Source organism: Dreissena polymorpha, chromosome 14 (genome assembly GCF_020536995.1).
Source record: "Dreissena polymorpha isolate Duluth1 chromosome 14, UMN_Dpol_1.0, whole genome shotgun sequence".
NCBI lineage: Eukaryota > Metazoa > Mollusca > Bivalvia > Myida > Dreissenidae > Dreissena > Dreissena polymorpha.
The window spans coordinates 19,628,060-19,655,691 of NC_068368.1; the positions used below are offsets into that span (position 1 = coordinate 19,628,060).

At 36.8% G+C, this 27,632-nt stretch overlaps 2 protein-coding genes across 4 annotated transcripts in view; one reads left to right on the plus strand and one right to left on the minus strand.

Annotated features, from left to right (window-relative positions):
- The window catches only part of LOC127856861 (TBC1 domain family member 14-like), a 34,464-nt gene extending 8,718 nt beyond the window's left edge, over nt 1-25,746 (plus strand). The window contains exons 4-13 of the mRNA XM_052393020.1: nt 589-671; nt 1,345-1,462; nt 1,889-1,995; nt 6,696-6,779; nt 7,754-7,839; nt 8,439-8,510; nt 9,082-9,210; nt 10,447-10,556; nt 16,006-16,109; nt 19,317-25,746. Of these exons, the coding sequence (XP_052248980.1) occupies nt 589-671; nt 1,345-1,462; nt 1,889-1,995; nt 6,696-6,779; nt 7,754-7,839; nt 8,439-8,510; nt 9,082-9,210; nt 10,447-10,556; nt 16,006-16,109; nt 19,317-19,513 (1,090 nt within the window). The 3' untranslated portion in view covers nt 19,514-25,746. The remainder of the gene's footprint in view (nt 1-588; nt 672-1,344; nt 1,463-1,888; nt 1,996-6,695; nt 6,780-7,753; nt 7,840-8,438; nt 8,511-9,081; nt 9,211-10,446; nt 10,557-16,005; nt 16,110-19,316) is intronic.
- The window catches only part of LOC127856856 (SH3 and PX domain-containing protein 2A-like), a 168,871-nt gene that overhangs the window by 104,493 nt on the left and 36,746 nt on the right, over nt 1-27,632 (minus strand). The window lies entirely within an intron of this gene.

Genomic DNA, 27,632 nt, shown 5'->3' on the forward strand with positions numbered 1-27,632 from the left:
ATTAAATTCATGTGCTCAAAGTATCATCAAAGGTTAGCCTGTACAGTTCATGCAGGCCTATCAGGAATGACACTTTCTGCATGCACTGGATTTTTGTTTTGAAATTCCATAAAAGTGTTAAATGTTTTCCCTGATGAACATGTGCAGATTGAGATAATTTGTGGCATATTAAAATTAAAGAATGACTAAGATATATTAAATTCTAATTTCATGGCATTTTGAAATAATGTAGAAATGGTCACATGGGATGAGTTAATTTTGACACGTTTTCTCACTGATGTCATCTATGAGAATCCTACATTTAATTAAAAATAGAGTAGCAGTGTTTAAAACTTGAGAACTAATTATCTACAATCTGGGAAAACTGGGCTAAATGCATGTGTGTCGAGTGTCATCCCAGATAAGCCAGTGAGGTCTGCACAGTCTAATCAGGAGACTACTGTCCACCTATACTTGATTATTGCTTCCTTTGAACAAAAATACCATAAAACTATTAAGTGTTACCCCTGATTCACCTGATTTTAAGCACATGTATTAAGCCCAGTTTTCCCAGAACAACGCTGACATGAAGATCATGTGTGTTTACAGGAACCTGCCCAGTAAGTCCCCTGAGGAGCTGGAGAAACATCAGAAGCAGTATGAAGCCATGGTGGATGCAGCACGCAGGAAAGGTACGCAGCAGTGAACACACACCGGACATCAAGGGTGCTCACAATTTATTCTAACTTTCTACTGAAGCTAATGGGATCCATACGGCTTTACTGCATTAGGGTTTTAAAAGAAATGTGTCACTTTGTGTGGTACCACAATTTATCTGAAATGCACAACAAACCAAGAAAGGTTAAGAACACAGCAGGGCTGACTGGCTGGAACATTTGGTAACAAACCAAGAAAGGTTAAGTACACAGCAGGGCTGGCTGGCTGGAACACTTGGTAATAAACCAAGAAAGGTTAAGTACACAGCAGGGCTGGCTGGCTGGAACATTTGGTAACAAACCAAGAAAGGTTAAGTACACAGCAGGGCTGACTGGCTGGAACATTTGGTAACAAACCAAGAAAGGTTAAGTACACGGCAGGGCTGGCTGGCTGGAACACTTGGTAACAAACCAATCAAGACAACACTTTCCGCTTCTAGGGTATTTTTCCTTAAAAGGAAGTCTCTTTTTATTGAAAATCCAGTTGAGGTGGAAAGTGTCGTCCCTTACTGACGTCTGTGGCTTATCTTGGATGACTCTTTACGCACATGCAAAAGAGCCTAGTTTTTCAAGAGCGCTGCTAAAATGTTCGAAAATTAAATTTAATCCACCTGTAGTCTGACCTGCTTTGTTGTGTTTGTGTTTGCAGAGCGCCAAGAGCTGAAGAGGAGGAAGCGACAGCTGCAGCAGCAGCTACGACAAGAGGAGCAACTCCTGGCGGACGCCAAGATCTGGACTAAGGACATCTTGCCCAACTGGGATGCCATGTATGCATTCACACGTCGTTTTTATGTGCTGCACTCTGGGATCACTGGGCTTAATGCATGTGTGTAAAGTGTCATTCCAGATTAGACTGTGCAGTCTGCACATTCTAAAAAGGGATGACACTCTTCGTCTAGACTGGATTTTTTTTACGAAGAGAATTCTTTCAAACGCAAAATTCCATAAAAGCTTAAAGTATCTTGCCTGATACGTCTGTGTTGACTGTACTGGATTATATGGAATGACAATTAACACACATGCATTTAACCCCATTTTTCAAGAGCTTACCCCATATTCGTTTTACAACAGTGAGAATGTGGTGAATCTATTGTAATGCTGCGATTTAAAATTAACTAGAATCAGTTAGACTTGTTGATAAAAGAAACATGTTTGATGTATGTGAGAGTCATTGTCTGAGGGTACTTCTTCAGGAAACATTCCAAGAAAGCGAGAGATCTGTGGTGGCACGGCATTCCAACCAACTTACGCGGCAAAGTGTGGAAACTAGCTCTCGGCAATGATCTCAATATTACCACAGGTGGGGCATGTATACAGCATACATCAGATTTATAAGCAGGGGCATGTATACAGCCCACAACAGCTTGATCAGCTGTTAGTATAGTGGGACATGTATACAGTGTACATCAGCTTGATCAGCTGTTAGTATAGTGGGGCATGTATACAGTGTACATCAGCTTGATCAGGTGTTAGAATAGTGGGGCGTGTATACAGCATTCATCAGCTTGATCAGCTGTTAGAATAGTGGGGCATGTATACAGTGTACATCAGCTTGATCAGGTGTAAGAATAGTGGGGCATGTATACAGTGTACATCAGCTTGATCAGGTGTTAGAATAGTGGGGCATGTATACAGAGTACATCAGCTTGATCAGGTGTTAGAATAGTGGGGCATGTATACAGTGTACATCAGCTTGATCAGGTGTTAGGATAGTGGGGCGTGTATACAGCATTCATCAGCTTGATCAGCTGTTAGAATAGTGGGGCATGTATACAGTGTACATCAGCTTGATCAGGTGTTTGTATAGTGGGGCCTGAATACAGAGTACATCAGCTTGATCAGCTGTTAGAATAGTGGGGCCTGAATACAGAGTACATCAGCTTGATCAGCTGTTAGAATAGTGGGGCCTGAATACAGAGTACATCAGCTTGATCAGCTGTTAGAATAGTGGGGCCTGAATACAGTGTACATCAGCTTGATCAGGTGTTAGAATAGTAGGGCATGTATACAGTGTACATCAGCTTGACCAGCTGTTAGAATAGTGGGGCATGTATACAGCGTACAACAGCTTGATCAGGTGTTAGAATAGTGGGGCATGTATACAGTGTACATCAGCTTGATCAGGTGTTAGAATAGTGGGGCATGTATACAGCGTACAACAGCTTGATCAGGTGTTAGAATAGTGGGGCATGTATACAGTGTACATCAGCTTGATCAGGTGTTAGAATAGTGGGGCATGTATACAGGGTACATCAGCTTGATCAGGTGTTAGAATAGTGGGGCTAGTGTTTTTCCCAGGCCATTTTAGCGTGGCGAAAAGCCACGCCGCCCTCACGGATCGCCACGCTGCCCTTTTCAAAGGCAAATTTCGCCACGCGCCCTTGTTGATAACATCTTTATTGCCTTACGATCTAACTTGGTACGCAAAATCAGCTTCCTTGATTGTCTGTGACGCTCCGACTGTGCTTGATTTACTCGAGAGACGTCAATGTCTAATCGACTATATTTAATTGAGCAGATTTAATCTATAACAGTGCTCGATTTATAGGTAGGTCTTACTGACTGCTCCAAAGCTGTGAATTAGTCATGCGTGAATAACCCCGTGTCAGTATCAATAGATAATGCCGGAGGCTATGTTATACCAAGCGCACTTTTCGCTCGGCAATATATACTCCTCCCCGATATAATCATTACTTCGGAGACTTTTGATGAAAAACTCGATGTTATTCTCGTGGCAATTGTGCTTTGCATGCATTATTCAGTTATATCAAAACATATATTTTTACGCATAATTACATTTAAATTCACAAACAAATTTATCCTTTATCGTTTTCATCTTTAAGATAATTAGATCTAATTATTGAAATAATTACTGAGACGTATACCTATTTAACAAAATGCGAATCGGGTATACGATTTAATGTTGCTATGCGCACCTGTCGCTTACATCATTTGACATTTTATTAACATGGCGGACTATACAGAATTAAATTGTGACTCGGCAAAAATGGCAAATAACGTAGTTAACGATCGAATTAACGATGGAGATTATACATTAAGAAGGAATTAATGAAATGTCTGTGATAATCAACGATGCATAAAAATGTTTTAGATAGCAACAACATTATTTATTTATTTGTAATCTACTCGGCGGATGTATGTCACGGAAACGAGTGTTTGCATATTGTTAGCGATCAATTTACTCGCAATGTTATTTTAAACATCTGTCGAGATTATTGTTAGAAAATGGGATAAGTCAAACATCGTTTCATTTATATGTTAGTGGATCTGTGTATAGTCAGATTCATATGCATATATTGCTTTATTATGTTTGTCGTGCTGTACAGTTTATTGAAACAGCATGGAACTTAAATGTACATTGCAATGTAAATATATTAATATAAATCATAGTAAGTTAAATACGTATATTACCATTAAATGTGCTTGTTTATATGTTATTTTTTCCACAACTGCTTCTGATGCGATTACATGTTACCCCGTAATTCAGGTACTCAGGGAACGTTTTTGCCCTTTTTTGCCTAAACTGCGCGCTAAAATGCCCTTTTGAAAGTAATGGGCCATGCCCCTTTGCCCTCCTGGGAAAAACACTATAGTGGGGCATGTATACAGGGTACATCAGCTCGATCAGGTGTTAGAATAGTGCGGCATGTATACAGGGTACATCAGCTCGATCAGGTGTTAGAATAGTGGGGCATGTATACAGTGTACATCAGCTTGATCAGCTCTGTGAATAGTGGGGCATGTTTACAGCGTACATCAGCTTGATCAGCTGTGAGAATTGTGGGGCCTGTATACAGGGTACATCAGCTTGATTAGTTGTTAGAATAATTGGGCATGTATACAGGGTACATCAGCTTGATCAGGTGTTAGAATAGTGGGGCATGTATACAGTGTACATCAGCTTGATCAGGTGTTAGAATAGTGGGGCATGTATACAGCGTACATCAGCTTGATCAGGTGTTAGAATAGTGGGGCATGGTTACAGCGTACATCAGCTTCATCAGGTGATAGAATAGTGGGACATGTATACAGTTTACGTTTTCTTGATGATTTTCTGATAAATATAGATTTATATGCTAGTTACAGATAAGTTGTTTGGTTGTGTGGTTGTAGCACACAAGAATGATTCTACTGGCCACAACCAATGATTCTGATGCATGGTCTAATAACACCATACTGGTATATTCGTCCATTTATCAAAGTCCTTGTGACAGCATATTATTATTTAATGCCAAAAAAAAGACAAACTATTTTATGAAAAGTGAACATTTTTGTGTGCCATGGTTATAATTGCCTAAGCCAGTCAAGTGTTGGTTTTGACTTAAAAAGTAGCCCAGTAAGTAGTTTGCTACAAAGACAGATACAGTACATGGAGTATGCATGTATAGGTTCAAGTAAAATTGTGTAACAGGTTTTTTTTTATTATTATTATTCCAAAAATATTATTAAATATAAATGCATGCTTTATTTACAACATTCAACCAAAAATTGCTACATACTTTTTTGGCAATAGTTTATCAAACAAGGCTTCAGTTTAACATGATTGGTTTAGCAAAATTGTATGTTAGCAAACTAAATAGATTTGTCCCATTAATATAACAATGATTAAGGTTATGTTGTATCAATTATCACACGTTAGATTGACCCAGTTTACAGCTAAAAATGTACTTGATACAAACACAGATTGCTAGGTTATAAAGTCAATCAATGCAAACCTTATTTCTGTTCATACTTTATTAGCAAGCAGATTCGGTTGTCTCTGTCAGTTAATTAAACAACAGTTCTGCCTCTGTATGGTAATTGTGATTGTTTTGAAGCGACTGTCAATTGATACTTACTGTTATGTGTTTGATTTTTTATGGTAGACAAAACAGGAAAACCAGGCTTAATGCATGTGCATTAATTGTTTCCCAGATTAGCCTGTGTAGTTCACTTCCTGCTTTAATGGTATTTTTTATTTATAAAAGAAGATTTTTCTTAGTGAAAAATCAGTTAAGGTTGAAACTATTGTCCATGATTAGCCTGTGCAGACTTCACAGGCTGATAATTGATGAAACTTTACGAACATTAAAATAACCCGTTTTTTTCCATAGGGAAGCTCACATCCATTTTATATTTAAAACATTAGGTAATGCAGTGTAACGTATATATGTCTTAATATGAATTGACATCATATCAAAACTATAAGATATTATATATGTGTGTCATATGTTGTCATGGTTTCAGAGCTCTATGAAATCTTATGTTGCCATAAAACTATGAAATCATATGTGTCCATGGTCTCAGAGCTCTGTGAGATCAGTTTGTTATATTTTGAAATGGTTGCCATGGTTTCAGAGCTCAATTAGATCTTTGTGTTGCCATGGTTTCAAAGCTATATGATATCAAATGTTGCCATGGCTTCAGAGATCTATGCGATCTGTGTTTTGCCTTGGTTTAAAAGCTCTTTTCTGTGTATTATAATTATGTTGAAATGGTTGCCATGGTTTCAGAGCTCTATGAGATCTGTGTGTTACCATGGTTACAGATCTCTATGAGATTATATGTTGCCATGGTTTTGGAGCTTTATGAGATCATATGTAACCATGGTTTCAGAGCTCTATGAGATCTGTTTGTTGCCATGGTTTCTGAGCTCTATGAGAGCTGTGTGTTGTCATGGTCTCAGAGCTTTATGAGATCATATGTTGCCATGGTTTTGGAGCTCTTTGAGATCTGTGTGTTGCAATGGTTTCAGAGCTCTATGAGATCTGTGTGTTGCTATGGTTTCAGAGCTCTATGAGATCTGTGTGTTGCCATGGTTTCAGAGCTCTATGAGATCTGTGTGTTGCTATGGTTTTAGAGCTCTATGAGATCTGTGTGTTGCTATGGTTTCAGAGCTCTATGAGATCTGTGTGTTGCTATGGTTTCAGAGCTCTATGAGATCTGTGTGTTGCTTTAGTTTCAGAGCTCTATGAGATCTGTGTGTTGCTATGGTTTCAGAGCTCTATGAGATCTGTGTGAGTCGAGCAGCAGACAAGATCAAGCAGATGGATGAGACCCCGGTTGTGTTCCGCCCAGCAGAGTGTGAGTATATCTATATAATTTGAGAAAAGGGTGCTGAATGTATGTATGTAAAGTGTTGTGCCAGATTAGTCTGCACAGTCTGCAAAGGCTCATCAGGGACATTCCCCTTTTATTTGATTTTTTGTATAATGGAAGACACTTTTTTACAAAAATCCAGTTTAGGCTGAAAGTTTCGTCCCTGAATAACCTGTGCAGACTCAACGCACATGCATGTAATCCTGTTTTCTCAGAGCAGGACTCATATATATAATCATAACGGAAGTTATTTTTAAGAAACTGTTGATATAGTTTTGTATTGCATTTTGGGCAAGTCTCGTCATGGTCACTGTTTCTAAAAATAGAAACATGTAAATAAATATTTTGGAGTAATTTTGCATTTAGGTAGTGTACATGCAGACCTAGCCCAGGTTTGCATTCAAGGCCAGTTGGATTTAAGTCAGGTTACTAAAAATATATATAAATAATTAACTGAATTACATGACTTCCTTCAGGTATGGAGCTTAAATTTGTCTTTATAGTCTTATGTCAGGTGATGACATAAAATGTACATTACACTATCAAAGCTCAGTAATAGTCTATAGATGTTATGAGACAGCTCCTGTTGGTACATTCATAATCCTCCATTTTGAAAATGAGCCTTGCTCTGGGGAAAGGGCTTTATGCATGTGATTATAGTGGCGACCCAGATTAGCCTGTGAAGTCTGCACAGGCTAATCAGGGATGACACTTTTCAATTGTATGTTTTTTTTAATTTAAAAGAAGTCTCTTCATCGTAAAGGCCAGTTAAGATTCAAAGTGTTGTCGCTGATTAGCCTGTGTGAACTGCACAGTCTTATCTGGGATAACATTTTATGCACATGCAATAAGCCCCTTTTTCCCAGAGTGTGGCTCAAATGTAAATGTGTATTAGCCCTCGTGATGTAGAATCAATAGTACCACCAGTTCATGACTTGATGCGGTGCCGTGTGTTGCAGTGGCCAGTGCGAGCAAGGAGTCAAGTGTGGAACTGATCAAGCTTGACGTCTCCCGTACTTTCCCTCAGCTCTGCATCTTTCAGAAGGTACTGTTTTTTTATGCACCATTTTGGTAATGGGGCCATTTTGATTGGGAAAAATTGCTTTGTTTTGACTAAAATCGTGAATTTGGTGGGTTTATTTAAAAACAAATACTCGAAAATTGACTATTAAGGTGTTTTTATGCCCCTGGTAGGGTGGCATATAGCATATAGCATTTGCACTGTCTGTCCGTTCGACCGAAAACTTCAACATTGGCCATAACTTTTGCAATATTGAAGATAGCAACTTGATATTTGGCATGCATGTGTATCTCATGGAGCTGCACATTTTGAGTGGTGAAAGGTCAAGGTCATCCCTCAAGGTCAAAGGTCAAATATACAGCTTCAAAGAGGCGCAGTAGGGGGCATTGTGTTTCTGACAAACACATCTCTTGTTTTAAATTAAAATCAAGGTCGCCATGACTAAAATATATTGAATTTTACACAAAAGAGGTAACTAGGAATAATTTGAATTAAATTTTGAATTAGACCTTTTTTTGTCAAATTGAAAACCTGGTTTTGTGACAATTTTGTCCTTTGTTTATGTTTTCAGTGAGAGGTCTACAACATTAAATTACTGTGATATTTTATGTTATTACCTTCAGGGCGGCCCATACCACGATTTGTTGCACAGTCTGCTTGGGGCCTATGCCTGCTACAGACCAGATGTTGGCTATGTAAGTTATTAAGGGGCATTTTAGAATTATTGTATAGTAATATAGAATTTAAATAAGGCTAAATGTTTGATCTGTTAATAAAAAACACTGTAATCAAGTTGCTTGAAAGACAACCATGTTCTATTGAATACATTATCCATTTCAGTTGTGCAAAAAGCCAAACTCATGATTCCTGGTTGTCAGAATCAGTATCATTCTTTTCTCCAATCTCACATAGATGATTGTAGAGAAAGAGAAGTGAGTGATATTAATATGCCTCACGCAGGGAAAACTTGGCCTTTTGCATGTATTTAAGGTTGTGCAAGATTAGCCTGTGCAGTCTGCTCAGGCTAATAAGCGGCAATAATGTCCGCATTCATGGTATTTTATTTTGAAGGGAAAGCTCTTCTTAACCAAAATCCTGTCTAGGTGGCAAGTGTTGGTCCTTATTAACCTGTGCAAACTGCAAAGACTAATCTAAGACAACACCTTCGACACATTCAATAAACATTCAATAAGCGCATTTTTCCCTAAGCAAGACTCAAACATGTTAATTACTAAGAGAAAGGATTGTTATGAATGTGTTTTGCAGGTGCAAGGTATGTCGTTCATTGCTGCAGTCCTGCTACTCAACATGGAGGTAGGCGACGCCTTCGTGTGCTTTGCTAACCTGCTCAACAGACCCTGTCAGGTGGCCTTCTTCAGAGTGGACGAGGGTCTTGTATGTAGCATACTCATCACTTTATACAGCTATATATAAGGCTTCTGTATGAAGCATAGTAAGCCTTGTGAGCCATTAACGACTACTGTCAATAAACTACTATTGAAAGCCACTTTATACCAGACCTGTCCTGGGCAGGATAGAATTACTCCGCATAACTTGCAATGTTATCCCAGAACAGCAAGTGCTGCCCGCACACGCCTTTTCAAACTGGCACTTCTGCCATGATTGTATTTTCTGTAATACACTTTTAGCTGATAGTGTCATCTTTGTAATACCTTTTGTGGACTGCGGAGACAGATTTGGAACAAGGGAATGTACAACTTTTAGATCCAATTTTCCCACAGCTTGTGTCCTTATGAGTGTTATGAAAGTAGGCTTATTAAGTTATTATGTATGTTGTGGGGCTGGAGTGCACAAATATTGACTTCCAACTTGTGGCATTCATGAATGGTTGGCATCTCAATTCTGTTGTTCATTTCGGACTGGCAAAGCATATTTTTATGAAAAGTTGCAGTTTTGACCATTTAATATTTATTTTATTCTGTCAGTTCTGTTGATCTTGGAATAGTATAAATGCTTATATCATAGTAAAGCAAACATGCTATATAGAGAATAACAGGCTACTGCCTGATCTTTTTGTAATATATCAGGCAAGGCTTAGAATAATATAACTGCGAGGCTTGCCGAGACGTTATTTTATTCATGTCGAGCCTGATATATTACAAAAAGATCAGGCAGTAACCTGTTTTACTGTTTAACATACCTCTACGTCCCCGATTTTAAAGAAATAATGATAAAATCGCTAAATTGCTAAACAACTGCAGTTTAAGTGGGAAAGAATATGGCTTTTATCGTTTGACGTGTTAATAATGACGTCATGAGCACGCGCGCTTAATATTTGTAAAAATGTTTTTTGCTGGTTATGTTGCATTTTGTGTTTGAAATATATTTCATCTTGGTATCAATTTGATTGTTTTGTTGAATCTGATTCGATTTTACTAAAAATCATAACTTTATAGTTGATTCCGAGTAATCCTCCACACATGACTGATATAAGAACTTCCTGTTGACCATGATATAAAAAATATAACAGGCAACGTTATATCAGGCAGATATCAATGCAGAGGTGTGATCAAAATGGAGTATTAATGTGTTCCTAGTCCGATATTTGTTTTGGGGAACTGAAACTTTTCAAGCTCGTAAAAATCCTTTATTTATTTTTGTTGTTTTCAGATGAAGGCATACTTTGTGACTTATGAAGAGTTCTTCATAGAAAACATGCCTAATCTTGCCAGTCATTTCAAGAAAAACAACCTTACTCCCGACATTTATCTCTATGACTGGTAAGTTGTAAATACACCAATGCTTGAGACCTACAGATAACTATTCATTATTTTTTAAAACAATAAACATTTTAAAAATCCTATTTATCTAATTTTGCAGAATAATAGTTTGTGAAAACTTTCATTAAATCTTTGTTTGAACAGTCTTTCCAATATACTGGTAGATAAAATTTACAGTAATTAAAATGTATAATTGAGTTGACTCAATACAATTTTGAAGTTTCTTTTGAAGCTAGCTACTTACTATTTCATAATTAAATATTAATGTTCATGAAAATAGATGTTCGGAACCATTCTTAAAATTGTAAATTTCCCAAACGATCAATTTTGTATAAAAAACTCCAAGCAAACTTGATTAACTCTGATTAATACTTACTTGATTTTTACTTACTTGATACACTTTTTATTATGCCCCCGGTAGGGTGGCATATAGCAGTTGAACTGTCCTTCAGTCCGTCTGTCAGTCCGTCAGTCTGTGCGTTCGTCCGAAGACTTTAACATTGGCCATTACTTTTGCAATATTGAAGATAGCAACTTGATATTTGGCATGCAAGTGTATCTCATGAAGCTGCACATTTTGAGTGTTGAAAGGTCAAGGTCATCCTTCAAGGTCAAAAGTAAAAAAATACAATCCAAGGGAAGTAATAAGCTTTAAAACGGAGATAACTTCTAAACCTGGCAAATGATATATTGAAATTTTATTTCAAAGCAGCGCAATAGGGGGCATTGTGTTTCTGACAAATACATCTCTTGTTTACAGTAACTTGATTTACACTGACTGACTCATTTTTATTGAGTTGATTTACACTGACTGATTTTCACTGACTTGATTTACACTGACTTATTTTCATTGAGTTGATTTACACTGACTTGATTTTCATTGAGTTGATTAACACTGACTGATTTTCTTCAAGTTGATTTACACTGACTGATTTTCTTTGAGTTGATTTGCACTAATTGATTTTCACTGAGTTGATTTACACTGAATGATTTTCTTTAAGTTGATTTACACTGACTGATTTTCTTTAAGTTGATTTACACTGACTGATTTTCTCTGAGTTGATTAACACTGACTTATTTTCATTGAGTTGATTTACACTGACTGATTTCCTTCAATTTGATTTACACTGACTTGATTTTCACTGCGTTGATTTTCACTGACTGATTTTCTCTGAGTTGATTTTCACTGACTGATTTTCACTGAGATGATTTACACTGACTGATTTTCTTTAAGTTGTTTTACACTTACTTATTTTCATTGAGTTGAATACACTTACTAATTTTCTTTGAGTTGATTTACACTGACTTATTTTCACTGAGTTGATTTATACTGACTGATTTTTAGCTCCACTGGCCAAAGGCCAGCGGGGCTTATGTCATGGTCCTGTGTCCGTCGTGTGTGCGTGCGTGCGTCCGTGCGTGCGTGCGTTAACTTTTTCTTTAAACATCTTCTTCTCCTAAACTACTGGTCCAATTCTGATGAAATTTCTCAGAAATCTTCCTGTGGTGAACCTCTTTCAAATTTGTTCAAATTATGCCCCTGGGGTCAAAATTGACTTTGCCCCTGGGGGTCAAAAAATTGAAAATTTACTTATATAAGGCCTATTTTGTGCAAACTTTATAAATCTTCTTGTCAAGAACCATTGGGCCTAGGGATACTAAACTTGGTATGCAGTGACATCTTATAGTCCTCTACTAAGTTTGTTCAAATTATGCCCCTGGGGTCAAATTTTACCCTGCCCCGGGAGGTCAAAAAATTGAAAATTTGCTTATATAAGGCCTATTTTGTGCAAACTTTAAAAATCTTCTTGTCCATAACCGTATGGCGTAGGGCTACCAAATTTGGTATGTAGTGACATCTTATAGTCTTCTACCAAGTTTGTTCAAATTATGCCCCTGGGTACACATTTGACCCTGCCCCGGGGGGTCAAAAATTTGAACATTTGCTTATATAAGGCCTATTTTGTGAAAACTTTAAAAATCAAGTTTGTTCAAATTATGCCCCTGGGGTCAAATTTGACCCTGCCCCGGGGGGGTTAAAAAATTGAAAATTAGCTATATAAGGCCTATTTTGTGCAAACTTTAAAAATCTTCTTGTCCATAACCATTGGGCCTAGGGCTACCAAATTTGCTATGTAGTGACATCTTATAGTTTTCTACCAAGTTTGTTCAAACTATGCCCCTGAGGTCAAATTAGAACCTGCCCCTGGGGGTTAAAAGATTGAAAATTTGCTTTTATAAGGCCTATTTTGTGCAAACTTTAAAAATCTTCTTGTCCATAACCATTGGGCTTAGGGCTACCAAATTTGGTATGTAGTGACATCTTATTGTCCTCTACCAAGTTTGTTCAAATTATGCCCCTGGGGTCAAATTTGACCCTGCCCCGGGGGGTCAAAAAATTGAAAATTTGCTAATATAAGGCCTATTTTGTGAAAACTTTAAAAATCTTCTTGTCCTTAACCATTGGGCCTAGGGCTACCAAATTTGGTATGTAGTGACATGTTATAGTCCTCTACCAAGTTTGTTCAAATTATGCCCCTGGGGTCAAATTTGACCCCGCCCTGGGGGACAACCATGCTCAGGGTAGATGTTTGATGTTCTTGTATATGAGCCTTGCCCAAAATAATCAGGGACGACACAGGTACATTGATCATGACTCGCAGATGACCCCTATTGATTTTCAGGTCACAAGGTCAAAGGTCAAGGTCACGGTGACCGGAAATAGTAAAATGGTTTCCGGATGATAACTCAAGAATGTTTTAAGCCTAGGATCATGAAACTTCATAGGTGCATTGATCATGATTCGCAGATGACCCCTTTTGATTCTCAGGTGAAAGGTCAAGGTCACTGTGACCCGAAATAGTAAAATGTTTTCTGGATGATAACTCAAGAACGCTTATTCCTAGGATCATGAAACTTCATAGGTACATGGATAATGACTCGCAGATTACCCCTATTGCTTTTCAGGTCACTAGGTCAAAGGTCACGGTGACTCAACTTAGAAAAATGGTTTCCGGATTATAACTCAAGAAGGCTTACGTCTAGGATCATGAAACTTCATAGGTACATTTATCATGACTCGCAGATGACCCCTATTGACTTTCAGGTCACTAGGTCAAATGTCAAGGTCACGGTGACTTCACACAGAAAAATGGTTTCCGGATGATAACTAAAGAAAGCTTACGCCTAGGATCATGAAACTTCATAGGTAAATAAATCATGACTCACAGATGGACCCCTATTGATTTTCAGGTCCATAGGTCAAAGGTCAAGGTCACAGTGCCAAAAAACGTATTCACTCAATGGCTGCCACTACAACTGACAGCCCATATGGGGGGGGGGGCATGCATGTTTTACAAACAGCCCTTGTTTGAGATGATTCTTTACAAAGAAAGATGCTACTATTGTATTTGTTATAAATGTGTGAAAGGCTCTAAGAAGGAACCAGAGATTATTAACCCTTTACCAAACACCAACAGGATTTTACGGGTTTATAGCCGACGACTTTATAAATAATTATGATAAAATGAGAAATTGCTCAAGATGAGCAATTTCTCCTTTTATCACAATTATTTCTACCCTACCTGATTATTTCCTTAATATTCTATTACAATTTAATTGTCATCTGCAACCTTTTTCAAATTGGGAAAGTCCAAAATGTGTCGTTTGGTAAAGGGTTAAGGCATTTTGATTCCTACGGGTCTTGTGAATCTGTTTCAAATCAAATGCGTATATTTGATCTTCAGCATCTAAAAATATGTGAAATAGAAAGAACGACAATATCTTTTGGAGAGATAAATGTACCTACGTTATAAGCAATGGGACTGTGCTTCAAAGGAACAATTCCCGGGCTTTTAAGTCTGTTTAGTTAACACGGTAGTAACTTTTTCCATATATAAAAATGCTCACCCTTCCAACTTTAAGCGCCCAGTGGGACGAGGGATAGACATAGAAAGTCACATGCTTGAGTACATTTCAACCCATGCGCATTGCGCGTTTTTTTCGCATAAAAAAACAGTGGAGCGATACAGGGCCATCATGGCCCTCTTGTTTTACAGTAACTTGATTTGCACTGACTTATTTTCATCGAGTTGATTTACAGTTATTGATTTTCACTGAGTTGATTTACACTGACTTGATCTTCACTAACTCTATATTCTCTTAACAATTCAAAACATGAGGCTTGTTGTTTGTAATAGATATATATTGTGTAAGTTTTTATTTCCCCCACTATAGTAGACGGGGACATATTGTTTTTGCCCTGTCTGTTGGTCTGTCTGTTGGTCTGTTTGCGCAAACTTTAACATTTTTCAATAACTTCTGCTATATTGAAGATAGCAACTTCATATTTGGCATGCCTGTGTATCTCATGAAGCTGCACATTTTGAGTGGTGAAAGGTCAAGGTCAAGGTCATCCTTCAAGGTCAGAGGTCAATATATATGGCAATAACTTCTGCTATATTGAAGATGGCAACTTCATATTTGGCATGCATGTGTATCTCATGAAGCTGCACATTTTTAGTGGTGAAAGGTCAAGGTCAAGGTCATCCTTCATGGTCAGAGGTCAATATATATGGCCAAAATCGCTCATTTTATGAATACTTTTGCAATATTGAAGATAGCAACTTGATATTTGACATGCATGTGTATCTCATGGAGCTGCACATTTTGAGTGGTGAAAGGTCAAGGTCATCCTTCAAGGTCAGAGGTCAAATATATGTGGCCCAAGTCGCTTATTTTATAAATACTTTTGCAATATTGAAGATAGCAACTTGATATTTGGCATGCATGTGCATCTCATGGAGCTGCACATTTTGAGTGGTGAAAGGTCAAGGTCATCCTTCAAGGTCAGAGGTCAAATATGTGGCCCAAATCTCTTATTTTATGAATACTTTTGCAATATTGATTGGTTGATGAAATTATGGGATTTTTAAATTATTTTTTTAAATGAGGTTTGGAATGAGATTTAAGTAAATGTCTAAATGAAATTTGCATCATTAATTTTGACAAGAGTTTACATTTCATGAAGCTTATGTGGTAAACACATGTTTTTATCGGCTTTTCAGAGAAACTGAACCAATCCTTAAATTGTCTCAGCCAGCATCTTGTTTTGAAACATTCAATATGAAATAAATTTATGTAGAGCAGCTGAATAATTGAAAAAGTGTACAGGAAGTTCAAATGTTGTTTGTGGACAACCATGCTCAGGGTAGATGTTTGATGTTCTTGTATATGAGCCTTGCCCAAAATAATCAGGGACCACACTTTCCCATTGAATGGAATTTTTCGTATGAAAACATTTTATTCAAAATGAAAATCTATTCTAGGTTGAAAGTGTAGTCCCTGATAAATGTACAGACTACACAGACTAATCTTGGACGTTCCTTTACGCCTATTTATGGAGTCTGGTGTTCTTAGAGAACAGCTCATATGATTCCTGATATTTCAGGATATTCACCCTGTTCTCCAAGTCCCTCCCACTGGAGCTAGCGTGTCGAGTGTGGGACATCTTCTGTAGGGATGGAGAGGAGTTTCTCTTCAGGACTGCTCTTGGTAAGGAGAAGGATCAGTTAAGATGTTGTGATTCGCCACAATTTGGGTTCTCGGTGTGAGAGCCCAAATGAATTTGTTGTGTAGAGAGTTTAGGCGTCACATGTTAAATACGTGAATGTTTTGGTGTGTTGGTAGCTCACATTGCTGGTCAGATGTATTGTTGTGATTTTTGTGTATTGTTGCAGACGGTGTGAATGTTCACGTTCTGCGTTCTGAAGACGTCATCATTATTGTTATTGTTGTTTATTATTGTCAGTTCAACCAATTGAATGTTAGTAAAAGGTCGAACCTGGATTGCACTTCCCTTCACTTTAACAACCAAACTGCATATATAAAATACAATCGCTGACATTTATGTTGGGAAATTGTCTGAATATGTTGGGAAATTGTCTGAAATCTTCAAATGATGTCCTTTAAATAAATGAAATGATGTGATTATTCTGCAAGTGTAAGGTTTTTCTAAGAGTGGCGAAAACATTAAACTTGATCAGAAGGGGTGTAATAATACCCCATTACCATTGGTAATTGGGGCTATATAGAAGTCACTTTGGTCGGTCGGTCTGTCCCGAAATTTCATCTGATCTTCACCAAACAAAGTTGTATCTTGATGATGTATAGGTCAAGTTTGAATATAAGTCATGCCGGGACAAAAACTAGGTCACGGGGTCACTTAGTGTGTTTTAAACCGAAAGTTTGTCCGGACCATAACTATGTCATTTATCATTAGATTTTAAAATAACTTGGTACATTTGTTCACCATCATGGGACGGTGTGAAAAAAGTACGTCAATATCTCCAAGGTCAAGGTCACACTTGGAGTTCAAGGGTCAAATGCTTGTCTGGGCCATAACTTTATCATTTATTGTGGGATTTTAAAATCATATGGCAAATTTGTTCACCATCATGGGACGGTGTGTCACGCGAAAGAATTACGTCAATATCTCAAAGGTCAAGGTCACAATTTGAGTTCAAAGATTAAAAATGGCCATAAATGAGCTTGTCTGGGCAATAACTATGTTGTTCATTGTGAGATTTTAAAATCATTTGGCACATTTGTTCACCATCATTGGACGGTGTGGCGCGAAAGAATTACGTCGATATCTTCAAGGTCAAGGTCACACTTTGAGTTGAAAGGTCAAAAATGGCCATGAATGAGCTTGTCCGGGCCATAACTATGTCATTCATTGTGAGATTTTAAAATCATTTGGCAAATTTGTTCACCATCCTTGGACGGTGTGTCGTGCGAAAGAATTACGTTGATAACTCCAAGGTTAAGGTCACACTTTGATTTCAAATGTCAAAAATGGCCGTACAGTGTAAATGAGCTTGTCCGGGCAATAACTATGTTGTTCATTGTGAGATTTTAAAATCATTTAAGACATTTGTTCACCATTATTGGACGGTGTGTCGCGCGAAAGAGTTTCGTTAATATCTGCAACGTCAAGGTCACACTGTGAGTTCAAAGGTCAAAAATGGCCATAAATGATCTTGTCCGGGCCATAACTATGTCATTTATTGTGAGATTTTAAAAATACCTGGTACATTTGTTCACAATCATTGGACGTGTCATGCAAAAGAATTATGTTGATAACTCCAAGGTCAAGGTCACACTTGGAGTTCAAAAGTATAAAAATGGCCATAAATTTTGACGGCATGTCATGCGAAAGAATTCAAGAGTTCAAAGGTTGAAATGGCCATAAATGATAATGGCATTATAATTCTTAAAAATCGCCATAAATTTGATTCTCTTGTTTTGTGAAGACAGCATGCAAAATAGTCTGTGTCAATGCCGCACGTGGGGGTATACGTCACGTCTTTGACAAATACCTTGTTATAATAGTGGGTGCATCAGGATATTAAAAATAGGGGTGATTATCTTGCACTCTTTTAATCAATTGTTATTGGAAATATTTGGATAATAATGCATCCTTTGATATAACATTTTAGCCTTGATAAGTCCAAGAATTTGGTGATTAAATCTGTACAAACTCTGATGTTTTAGTAGTTTTTGGTGTGTTGATGTCTCTAATGTGATTGGAAAATCCATTGTAATATGTAAGGTATCCTGATGTGTTTAAAGTATTCGTTTTAATACTTCAGGTACCCTTATGTAGCTTAGGTATAAATTGTAATACATAAGGTATCCTGATGTATTTAGTGTATTCATTGTAATTCTTTAGATATCCTCATGTGTCTAGAGTAATCAGGTATCCTGAAAGTTCCAATATCTCTTATGTGTGTAAAGAAATCAGTGCAATACTATAGGTATACTGATGTGTTAAGAGTATTCATTGTAATATTTCAGGTATCCTGGTGTGTTAAGATTATTTATTGTGATACTTCAGGTATTCTGATGTGTTTACAGTATCAATTGTGTACCTTAAAAATGCTGATGTGTTCAGAGTGTGCATTGAGTGTGCATTTTAATACTTAAGGTGTCCTGATGTTCCTAGATAATTCATTGTAATGCTTCAGGTATCCTGCTGTGTTCAGAGTATTCATTCTAATACTTTGGGTATACTGATGTGTTAAGAGTATCCTGATTTGATTACAGTATTCATAGTATGATTCTGGTATGATATCCTGATGTGTTTATATTATTCATTGTTTATTTAATTTATATTTCATGTATCCTGATGTGTTAACAGTATTTCTTGTGTACTTCAGGCAGCCTGATGTGTTAAAATATGTAACACTACAGGTATCCTGATGTGTTTGGAGTATTCATGGCACACTTCATGTATATTGATGTTTCTAGTGTATTCATTGCATACTTTAGGTTTCCTGATGTGTCTAGTGTATTCATCACATACTTTAGGTATCCTGATGTGTCTTCTGTATTCATCCGATACTTCAGGTATCCTGATGTGTCTAAAGTATTTATTTGATACTTCAGGTATCCTGATGGGTCTAGTGTATTCATTGCATACTTCAGGTATCCTGATTTGTATAGTATATTAATTTCATACTTCAGGTATCCTGATGTATAAAGTATATTCATCGCATACTTCAGGTATCCTGATGTGTCTAGTGTATATATCCTATACTTCAGGTATCCTGATGTGTCTAGTGTAATTATTGCACACTTCAGGTATCCTGATGTGTCTAGTGTATTCATCCGATACTTCAGGTATCCTGATGTGTCTAGTGTATTCAGTGCATACTTCAGGTATCCTGATGTGTTGAGTTTATTCATCACATACTTCAGGTATCCTGAAATCCTATGAGGAGGTTCTGCTACAGATGGACTTCATCCTCCTGGCTCAGTTCCTGACACGCCTGCCAGAGGGTGAGAGGTATGAGGCAAAACTGTTCCGTAGCATCGAGGCTATACAGATGAATGTGGACAAGAAAAAGTTCTCTCAAGTGCTGGCAGGCAATAAGGAGCCCACTGACCACTCTTGATGCAATGTGAGGACTCTTGATGCAATGTGAGGACTCCATATGCAATGTGAGGACTCTTGATGCTATGTTAGGAAGATACTGTGGGTCGAACGTGTACTCTTAAGAGACCAACATCACAGTGGACTTGAAGCTGTTTGCTCTTCCTCAAGTCCTGCAAAATCTCCACAGCAATTGCTCTTAATGGAAAATGCAATTTATATGAGCCTTCTTCTTTGAAATGTTGCTAAATGCATGTGATTTAAGTGTCGTCACAGATTTGCCTGTGCATTTGCACAGGCCAATCAGGGATGACACTTGCCGCCAAGAGTTGATTTTTTTGTAAAAATAAAAAAATGGAAAAGTGTTTTCCTTGATTAGGACTGCACAAGCTTATGTTGGACAACATTTTTGGCATATGCATTTAGCTCAGTTTTAAAGTGAGGCTCATTTATATGTTATGATTTTATTACTATCTATTCACCCTGGTGCATTTCTGAGCCTGGGTCATTTTCCATGTGGCTGGTTTATGCAACTGGGAAGTTTTACACATTTTCTTTTCAAGACAAGAGAGCCAAAGGCTTGAGTGACTTTGGATCCTGTCTGGGGACAGCTGAGACATCTCAGCTCAGTCTGTTGATTAAAGAAGAATGTAGTCAGTCACAAGTCTTTCCTAACACTGCAGTTAGGAAATTAATCTAATGACATTGTCCGTGTGTAAAAAAATATTGATACAGTGGGCAATCGATGGATACTAAAGTCTCTGCAGTCTCTTGTCAGAATGTCAGTATTCGTACCTGGCAACTTGCTGGTCAAGTCTTTTTCTTGCACTGTAACTGTGAGATGAAAATGTTAAGTATGTGATTCATAATGATGTTGAGATTATTTCTACTAAACTCTGTACTCTGTTTTGTTTATCAAATGAGTCGCTTTCTTAAAAATGGGGTTTCATGCCTGTGTGTAAAGTCTCATCTCAGATTACCCTGTGCTAATCAGGAAAGACATTGTATTACCCACATGCATGAAGCCAAATCCCAGAACAAGGCTTAAATGCTTTTGCGCTTTGCTGGATGTTGTAATTTTAGGTCAGTTGAACTGTTAAAGTTCTATTGTTGCAGTTAAGTTGGCTGGTATTGCCTGGCAACAATAGCAACATATAAACCACCGTGTTATGAATATCGTCAGGGATATGACTTATTTATTGTGATTATGCTTTTGTGTTATTTTGTATCAGTCATAATGAAATTCAAGTGCTGTGCATAAACTTTTCGTTAAATGCTGTATTTTTGTATGCTAGATATTTTTGTCAATATCAAATTATTCTTACCGGTAATATTCAAGCTTGATGCAAATATAACATATCAAAATGTTATTTTTTTTAAACCATATTCATCAGTTTTGATATTTCATCTGTAACAGTCTTTATCACCAAGCAAAAACTTTGTTAAATGCAGGACTCTGCATTTTGACAATTTAAGAAATGTGTCCATTTGAGCCTTGCTCTTGCAAAAACAGGGTTAAATGCATGTGTGATAAGTGTCATCCTAGAGTAGCCTGTGCAGTGTGCACTGGCTTATCAGGGTGATACTTTCCCCTTTTACTTTATTTTTAGCAAAATCAAGTTTAGGCAAAAAGTGTTGACCCTGATTAGCCTGTGCTGTCTGCACAGGCTTATCTGGTACAACAATTTATGTGCATGCATTAAACCCAATTTTCCCAGAGTGAGGATCATTTGTTATCACCAGGTTTCAAACATTAAGTTAACAGCCTGCTATTTAGCCAGCTAGGGACATCTTTTCATAAATCTTTATTTTATTCTCTCAATTAGGGATTGTGTCATTTGGAAGCAGAATAATGCAGAATGAAAATTAAGTTGTTTTCCAAGTATACAAATGTATGCCTTTTTTGCACATAAGTCCCTTTTGGTGGTAGTAGCCAGTGAAGCTTTGACTCACCTGGACTAACATTCTATTGATTTCATTGTTAAATGTCAGGTAGATGAGGTCTCCGATGAACTGGTACATTGAATTGTCTATTCACTTTCATGAGGCATTGAAATTGTATCTTTATTTACTGCAAAAGTGTTTCATACAATACATGTTTACTTTGCGTCATAAATATATTATAAAAGGTGCAGTATATTAACTTGTATATGTGTTATGTTTTACAGCGATTTAATACTGTATACTGTCAAGTTGACCATAGCTTTGTGTTATGGTACTAATGAATGGTAAGTTCAGAAGTTCTGTTAAGGTGAATAGTTCACAGACTTTTTTACTTATCCATCTTTGAAATTGGATTTTTCAAACTGTGATATGTAAAGGCCAAGTATATTTTTGTATCATATAATGTTCACCACAGAATGAGCTATTTTCTACATGAGCTGTGCTCTGTGAAAAGGGGGTTTAATGCATATGCGTAAAGTGTTGTCCCTGATTAGCCTGTGCAGTCCACACAGGCTAATCAGGCACAACACTTTCCGCCTTTATGATATTTTTCGTTTCAAGAAAGTCTTTTCTTAGCAAAAATCAAGTTTATGCGGAAAGTGTGGTCCCTGATTAGCCTCTGAAGACTGCACAGGCTTATCTGGGATTACACTTTACACATATGCATTAAACCCCCTTTTCACAGAACGCTGCTCAAATGTTTTTGTAAATATAATCAGTAGTAAAGTTGTAAATCAAGCGGAGGAATTTTTTTTCTTATGGTATGGGTCACTTAATAGCAAAAATGTTTGACTCTGTCCTTATTATATAGCCAGATAGGTTGTATATACCCAGATAGGTAGTAAGGGGATGTTTACTGGAATCGCGATTGATGTCTATCTTTCTGTCTTTCGGCAGACCCAAACTTTTCTGGGGGTGTTTTTGTACAAATTTTAATTCAAACATTCAAACTTCCAGATATTATTCCTCACAGTACTCAGCTGTGCATGTGCGAATTTTTAATCCTATGTTGACAATGATAAAAGTTTTGCAGAAAATGGGGTATATAGTTTTCGCACTGTCCGTCAGTCTGTCTGTCAGTCTGTCACACTTTTCGTGTCCGCTCTCTAATTCAAATAGTTTTCATCCGATCTTTACCATTCTTGTTCAGAAGTTGTATCTGGACAATATCTAGGTCAAGTTCGAATATGGGTCATGCCGGGTCAAAAACTAGGTCACGGGGTCACTTAGTGCATTTCAAGGATTTAGTATTTAAGTTTCGAAAAATGCTCATAACTTCTATCAAAGCGTTTAAAGGGGGGCATATGTCATCCTATGGTGACAGCTCTTGTTCAACTCGGACATTCCATAACAACTTCGTACTTTGTTTATTGTTTGTTCGGCTGTTTTAGAAGAAAACCCGAAGAATTGTAATAGCAAGCTCATCCGTCGTCCTCCCTGCGCGTTGTGCTTAAACCTTAACATTGGCTCTAAAATCAAAGTGCTTCCATTTAACTTTGAAACTTCATATGTATCTGCATCTTGATGAGTTCTACACACCACACCCAGTTATGGGTCACTAGGTCAAAGGTCAAGGTCACTGTGACCTCTAATATAAAAAAAATCTTCGGACAAGCTTTCATTAATAAAAACTGCACCCGCAGCCGAGCATTGGCACCCGCTTTGCGGTGCTCTTGTTATGTTTTAATTCAAACATCTGAAACAACTTTAAAAGTTGCCTACTTGTATTTTTATAGGTAGATAGATCTCATTAAGGGAAGTGCATTGCTCAAGAACCATTACTCTTGATGCAATATTTTTTAAGTTCTTGTCCTTTACTTATGTACTTTAATTTGTTCAGAGCATTTTGAAAATTCAAAATAGTTATCAACTGAAAACATAACTAGTATGCATTTCTCACTTAGAGAATCTGAAGGGATCACAAGGTCCATAACTCTTGCTTTCAAATTTTTAGAGTTGTTGCTTTTTAATAGATTTTATTCTTACATTTTGTTCAGAGCATATTTTGAAAATAATAATAGGTATCAACTTCGAACTTAGTACGTAGGTAGGTCTTATAAAAGAAAGGCAGTGAATTAGAACCATAACTCCTTCTTTCGTAGTTTCATGCTGAAATGATGTCCTAAGCATATATTGATGATAGTATTTTGAAACTTCATAAGTAGGTAGCTTGCATTGATGGGAAATAAGTTCTTAAATTTGAAAAAACAATGCCCTCTGACTTAGTAGTATGCATTTCCAACACAACAGTAACAGTTCTTGTGAAATTTTGTATCACATTAACTATTTAACTATTTATTGAACAAAATTGACTGGAATAATAAATTGGCTTTTAGATATGTTAAAACAAAGAGTACAATTTTCAGTTATTACCACAGACAAGATTGCCCCCATTTTGAAGCCGGTTGTGAGCATAATTTTGTAATAGAGTTGATTGACTTTGGTTGTATAGCCTCCATCATACATCTGACTAAATCCTTATAGAAAATCAATCATTGTGCTAACATTTGCATAAAGCATAATAGGAATGATGATTATGGATATGAGCCCTGCTATGAAAAGGGGGTTTAATGCATGTGCGTAAAGTGTCATCCCAGATTAGCCTGTGCAGTCCGCACAGCCTAATCAGGGACGACACTTTCTGCTTTTATGATATTTTTTGTTAAAAGAAAGTCTCTTCTAAGCAAAATTCAAGATATGCAGAAAATGCCATTCCTGATAAATCTGCACAGGCTAATCTGGGACGACACTTTACGCACATGCATTAAACCCCCTTTTCACAGAGCATGGCCCATATATAGTTGATGACCCAGCTATCTAATGAGCAAGTGTTTCATGCAAATTGGACACTAATATGTATATATGATCTAATCGTATTGTTTTAAAGATGCACATGCTAATTTAGAAGAATAAACTTGGAAGTTTGTTCATAAGATACATGTACAACATTAAGATATATATAGAGACAGTTTGAATTTCAATTTGGACCTGTTGATCTGTTCTTCACCCATTTAACATCCAAACGGTGTATATTTCAAATAAGTTGATGAGATGAATGTTTACATCTTGCCTATGACTGTATATCTTTGACTTTCTTCTTAATTGAATCTAGCTGTGGACAATATGCGGTTATGAGCCATGTTCTTGAAAACTTAATACATGTGCATAAAGTGACACTTTCTGCTTTTATGATATATAATTTTTTTAGTGTTGAAGAAAGTCTCTTCTAAATGAACAATCAGTCTACAGGCTAATCTGGGAGGACATTATATGCACATTCATTAAGCCCTGTTTTCCTAGAACTATGCTCATATAACAGTGGACTTGATTATATGAGAGTTTACCTGAACATGTGAAGATTAATTTGTCATTTCTTACATCATTTTTAATATTGTCTAAAGAATCACAAAATATAAATGCTAATGTATTGTTTTAGCCTTATTCATTTGTATTATGTGTTCCATGGTACACAGCAGGTACAATGTATTCGAGTTTGTTTTTTAACAGAATTTGTACATGATTGAGCTTTCATTTGAGATAAAATCATAGTTGTTGTTTTTTGTTTGCAAACTTTGTATATACAAGTCATTTAATTAACATTCCTATATTAGCTTCACAGACCATTGATGTATTGAGCATCCTGTGTGCGATAACTTGACCCTTTACCATTTAGATAAATATTGTGACACATTTGAAGTCCCTAAGAAAGTAAAATTTAATTAAAGACCTTTCTTACTAGATAAATATTTTAAAGGCGTCATTTCCAATCTTCAGATACTGATGAGCAGCAAACAGCATAAAACCTGAACAGACTGCGAATTACTCGCAGGCTGTTCTGGTTTTTTGCTGTTTGCACATAGCCATGCTCAGTTTGCATCTGAGTGGGAAAGGGTTAAAGTACATAGAAATCATAGACAAATCTGGACTTAAGAGCAGCATTCATGTATGTGTCAAGTGTTGTTTGCGCAGGCTAATCAGGGAGGATACTTTCCGTTTGTATGGCCTTTATTGTTTATATGAAGTCTCTTCTAAATGAAAATCTGTTTGAAGAAGAAAGTGTTGTACCTGATTAGCTTTTTTCGAACTGCACAAGTCAATCTAGGATGATACATCACTCATATACATTTAGTTGATTTTCCCAAATGGAGGCTAAAATCATAACCTTGGATCAGAATTAACGATCCTGCACAAATTGAGTATTCTTTATAGTTACAAAAGCATACATTATTTGATTGTTGATTTTGTACATTTGCTGGCTAAATCATGTAGTGCAATTTCTTGAAATTATGGTGAATAAAACTTGAAAATACATGCCTTATATCGCTGTATGTACATGTAGATTGTCCCCGTGAACCTATGTGTCGTGTTCTGAGAAAAGTGGGCATAATGCATGTGCGTAACGTGTCGTCCCAGATTAGCCTGTGCAGTCCACACAGGCCAATCAGGAACGACACTTTCCGCTTTTATGGCGTTTTTCGTCTAAAAGTAGTCTCTTCTTAGCAAAAATCCAATATAGTCGGAAAGATTTGTCTGTGTGGACTGCACAGGCTAATCTGGGAGACACGTTACGCACATGCATTATGCCCAGTTTTCACAGAACACAACTCATATGTGTGCAAACTTGGTCAGATTATAATGTGGTTGTATATCAAAAGTTCTTCAGTATTTGCTGATCAATGTTGGTGGTGTATGTCCGCCTGTCACACTAAATCCTGTGATAACCCAAAAAGTACTTATCCCTTTACCACTTATAAACGCATTTTGACGCATTTGAAGTCCTTAAGAAAATCAAATTAAATTTAAGTCCTTAATTAATATATTAAAGTTTAAAAGGCTTCATTTCCAACTTTAAGATAATGCTGAGTAGCAAACAGCATAAAACCTGAACAGACTACGAGTTACTTGCAGGCTGTTCTGGTTTTATGGTGGTTGCAAAGGCCAGTTTAACTTTGCTTCTGAGGAGTTAAGGGTTATGCTAGGTTGATGACACTTTGTATCTAGATAAAGGGTCTTATAGGAATTTTGCATGTTATTTACGTTGTTTTTTTTAATTAGTTAAATTTATAATCTTGATCCTGTGACAGCTCAACAAGTACTTGAGCTAGGTAGATGAAAACTGGTATGTTGATTATAGGCCATAAATGCACATTATTTTTGTGTGTTTTTATATACCCACAAACGAAGTTTAGGGGGGTATATAGGCGTGAGCTTGTCGGTGGGTCTGTCTGTATCAAGTGTCCGCTCTCTAATTCAAGTAGTTTTCATCCGAGCTTCACCAAACTTGGTCAGAAGTTGTATCTAGATGATGTCTAGGCCAAGTTTGAACATGGGCCATGCTGGGTCAAAAACTAGGTCACGGGGTCACTTAGCGCGTTTTAAACATTAAGCATGGTGAAGACAATATGCAAAATATTCTGTGTCAATGCGGCATGTGGGGGTATTCGTCATGTCTGTGACAAAGCTCTAGTTTTATTTGGACAAAAAATGCTGTGGCTTTAACAATAAAAGTAATTGAAAACTAAATTCTTGATTCTGCAATGCCTCAAAAATCACTGAAGCGTCTTTGATGAAACTAGATAGAGGGTGTATGGAGAGTAAGCACAATTTTTCAGTTTGTTGTTTTCATTAATAAATTTTATTGTGTTTTTTTATGGTTGCAAAAATAATTGAAAACTAAATTCTAAATACTGAGGATTTAAGCTACGTCAATGTGGCTGTTCTCCCAAAATAAGTTAAACAAAAAATATCTTTAAAAAAGATATACGGCGTTGATTGTGGTCGATGTTTATGAACGATCAAAAGTTATCTCTATGAGATAAAAAGTAGCGGATGCCTTTTTTTCTGCGCAGTTCTTAGCTCCATCACAAGCAAATCAATTACGGGGTGTTGCGCCATATTTCGTGGCTTATTTTGCTTTATGTGATATTATTACTCAGATATCTATATTTACAGAATAGAAAAACACAAGAAACATGAAAATAAACGAGTGCATATAGGTCAGCCGGCAATACTCGAATCTTATTTAATTGCATAATTATAGTATAGTGAATTATTGTGCTCATGCTTAATAAACTGGTCTAAATGGATAAATATTTCTAATTAATTTTATCAAAATTGGTTTATCATGCAAATGTTGAAAACATCGATGATTGACATACCACAATAATATCGCCGAATATCTTTATTTAGTATCTTTC